Source organism: Frankliniella occidentalis, unplaced genomic scaffold (assembly GCF_000697945.3).
Source record: "Frankliniella occidentalis isolate FOCC.00 unplaced genomic scaffold, Focc_3.1 Scaffold1436, whole genome shotgun sequence".
NCBI lineage: Eukaryota > Metazoa > Arthropoda > Insecta > Thysanoptera > Thripidae > Frankliniella > Frankliniella occidentalis.
The window spans coordinates 17,926-21,344 of NW_026268538.1; the positions used below are offsets into that span (position 1 = coordinate 17,926).

General features: G+C 67.6%; 1 protein-coding gene across 1 annotated transcript in view; it reads right to left on the reverse strand.

Annotated features, from left to right (window-relative positions):
• The window catches only part of LOC113202001 (atrophin-1), a 21,294-nt gene extending 17,919 nt beyond the window's left edge, over nucleotides 1-3,375 (reverse strand). The window contains exon 1 of the mRNA XM_026416033.2: nucleotides 499-3,375. Coding sequence (XP_026271818.1) covers nucleotides 504-2,693 — 2,190 coding nt within the window. The 5' untranslated portion in view covers nucleotides 2,694-3,375 and the 3' untranslated portion in view covers nucleotides 499-503. The remainder of the gene's footprint in view (nucleotides 1-498) is intronic.
• Between the last annotated feature and the right edge of the window lie 44 nt (nucleotides 3,376-3,419).

Sequence of the window (3,419 nt, forward strand, 5' to 3'; positions counted from 1 at the left end):
GCGAGGGCCGGGAAGCCGCTCGGCTCGGCTCCGCTCGGCTCGGCTCCGCTCGGCTCCACCCGGCTCGGCTAGTGGCTCGCGCAACAACGCGTAGCGCGAGGGACGCGACGGCCTCAGCCGCCCCACGACCCCGCCTAGCGCAATATAGGAGAGCTTGTCATCCGTTCTCTTTTATATTTTTCTTATTCGAGAGTAAAAGCAATGACACCTTACATTACTCATGTATAGTTAGTTATGTATAGTTTAGGTGTAAGGTTGTAAGGTATCATCTGCTAAAAATCTCACCCCATCAAATTAAATCAAACTGCTTGTGCTGCCATGCCGTTGCCGCTGCCCGGGCCGGGCCGCCGCCGCTGACCTTTGCGGCGCTTTATGTCCGGCAGTGATTCTCTCTTTGCCGCGCCATGAGACACGGCCTTGTCGCCGGCCTGCGGGGCACGACCCCCTCGCGAACGGCTGAGGAGGATTTGGTCAACCAGAAGAAACTGTAGGACTCACCTGGTCTACCTGCGCGCGCGCTGGGCGGCGCTGAGCACGGCGGCCGGCACCTCAGAGCGCTCTAGGTCCTCTCCATGCAGGTCCAGGCCTCGCATCATCTGTACGATCTCGCGCTCCTTCTTGTGCTCGGGCGTGGCCGGGGCGGGCGGCCCGAACTGCAGGCTGGCGAGCGAGCCGTGCGACCGGGACCGGTGCTCCTGCCGGATGGAGTAGCTGAAGGCGCGCTCGTTGAGATGGCCCTTCTTGCGGTAGATCCCCGTGTTGAAGGGCGACTCCTCCACGGGCGACGAGTCGTCGCCGTTGTCCGGGCTGGCGCCGTTGGTGCCGTTGGTGGCCGTGCCATTGCTGTGGCCGTTCATGCCGTTATGGTGGTTGTGGTGGCCGTTCATGGGAGGCGGCGACATGGGCGGGGGTGACATGGGCGGCCCGGGCGGCATCATCATGGGCAGCGCCGGGATGGGCACGGGGATGGCCATGGGCGGCATGCCGTTCTTCTTATTCTTCTTGTTTTTCTTCTTGCCGCGGCCGTCCAGGGTGGCGGTGGCGGCCTGCGCGTACTGCTGCATGAGGTACGCCTCGTGCGGGAAATGGCCCGGTTGGTAGGAGGCAACGGGACTCAGCGGCCGAGCGGAGGGCATGTAGATCGGCTCCTCCATCGGGTGGTGCATGGGGCCCATGGGACCCATTGGCCCCATAGGGGGCCCCATAGGGGGCCCCATCGGTGGTCCCATTGGGGGTCCCATGGGCGGACCCATGGGAGGGCCCATGGGATGCCCCATCGGAGGCCCCATGGGCGGGCCCATCGGTGGCATACCCATGGGTTGAGGGTGGCCCTTGCGGCCCGGCCTTCCCATGGTCGTCGGGGGCGGCACTGGCATCATGTACCTCATGGGGGGCGGGCCCGGCGCCATCGCCATCTGCGGCGGCATCTTCTTGCCGAAGGTGCCCGCCTTCTTGCCGGTCGGCACCGCCACCATGTGGTGGCGGCCGTGGCCGGGCGGCGGCGGCAGGGTCATGAGCATGGCGGGGTGCGGGTGCGGCGGCGGCCCCGGGCGCATGAGGGTGCCGTTGCTGTACAGGGCCTGCATGTGCTCGCGGCCGGACAGCGAGCTGTGGGGCCGTGCGTGCCCGTGCCCGTTCATCTGCATGGTGGAGCCGCGCGCCAGCGACCCGCTCGTGCTCCTGGCCGGCGCGGGGTACAGCTCCTCGCGGCTGCCCATCATCTTCTTGCGGCGCATCCGCTCCTTGGCCGCCTTCTTGTTCTTGCCGTTCGCCTCCTCCTTGGGGGGCGGCGGAGGCGGCGGCGGCGGCGGCTGCACGGGCGCCTGGATCTGCCTCGGCCGTCCGGCCCGCGAGGAGCGCGTGATGGTGGCGCCGAAGGACGCGTACAGCGCCCCGCCGTCGTCAACCTCGTCGCGACCCGCCCACACCTTGTGGTTCTCGTCGCCATTGTACACGGATATGTCGTCCACGTCGTCCTCGGCGCCGAAGTCGGCGCGCGAGTCGAGGGTGCCGTTGTGGTTGCCGTTGCCGTTGCTGAGGCTGAGCGTAGAGCCGTGCGCCTGCCGCCATCCCTCCACCTTCTCGATGCTGTTGGTGCCGACGGGCGTGTGGCGGCTCAGAGTGCCGTACACCGACCCGTTGGCCTGCCCGTTGGACTGGCCGTCGATGTGCTTGGCGTACGAGGAGTCGGCGTACGCGTGGAAGCAGCAGCGCACCAGGGCGTTGGCGGCCGCCTCGCGCTTGCAGATGAAGGCGTGGCACTCGAGGACCTTGATGCCCGTGGTGCGGCGCAGGATGGCGGCGAATAGCGGCGGGTGCACGGGGCTGGGCGCCGACGCGAAGGGCGAGTCCAGGGGCAGGAAGCGCGGCTGGCTGCTAGCCTCGCCGCCCTTCTCGGGCACCAGGACGTGGCGCACCGCGGCGCAGTAGTGCAGCGACGAGATGGGGAAGAAGCGCGTCACCTCCTGCCGGTTCTCGTCCACGTTCTCCAGGAGCAGCCCATTGCTCCAGACGCTGAGCCACGAGTCGATGCCGCGGGCACCGCGAGCGCCTCCCTCGGGGTACAGCTCCCGCAGCGGGCCCTGGATGCCCTGCAGCCCGTCCTTGCTGGCGTGCGGCACGGCCGAGCCCAGGTACAGCACGCGGCACCTGCAGATGGGCGTGGCGGCGTCCCCGCCGCGGGGGGAGGCCATCCTGGACGGCAGAGTGAGCGAGGTAGGGGTGGACGTCGACGCCGACGTCCGGGTGGTCGTCGAAGCTGTCCCGTTGGACGCTGCTGGCGGTGTTGTCGAGCGCTACGCCATGCGCTGGGCTACGCTAGGCCCGGGCCCGGGTCAGCATCCTGGCGCCGGAGCGGCAACGCTGCACCGCGCTACGCTACGCCGTGCTACGCCTTACCGTGAGGCTGGGGAGCCTTCAAGTCCTGTCCCGGCGAACAGGTGGCTAGAACGCGCAGGGCGCGGTGGGGCAGTAGCTCCGATAGGGAAGGGAGGGTAAACACACAGAGGTACACACACATACACACACAGCGTGGTGATATCCGTGTCACAGGGGCACTCACTTCACTATTTGCACCACTTGCACTGCACTGCACTGGCACTGATGTGGAATCACAATCAAGGAGCACGACAACAACTGAACAAACGAACGGTAATCCAAAGGGATGTGCGGGGTCAGTAATCCGTGCGGGAGGCGCGGGTCGCGCTTCGCGAGCTGTCGCGTCCGGTCGCGGTGCGGAGCGGTGCCAGTCACCTCAGCTCCCTCCGCGGTGCTTGGCGGCGCGGGCACGGCACGGTGCAACACCACTCGCCTCGGAAAGTCGGCTGGGACTGGCTCACGGCTCACGGACTCACGCTCACCGGGGCTGGCTGCTGCTGGCTGGATGGCCGGGATACCGACCGGGCCCCCTTCTCCCCCTC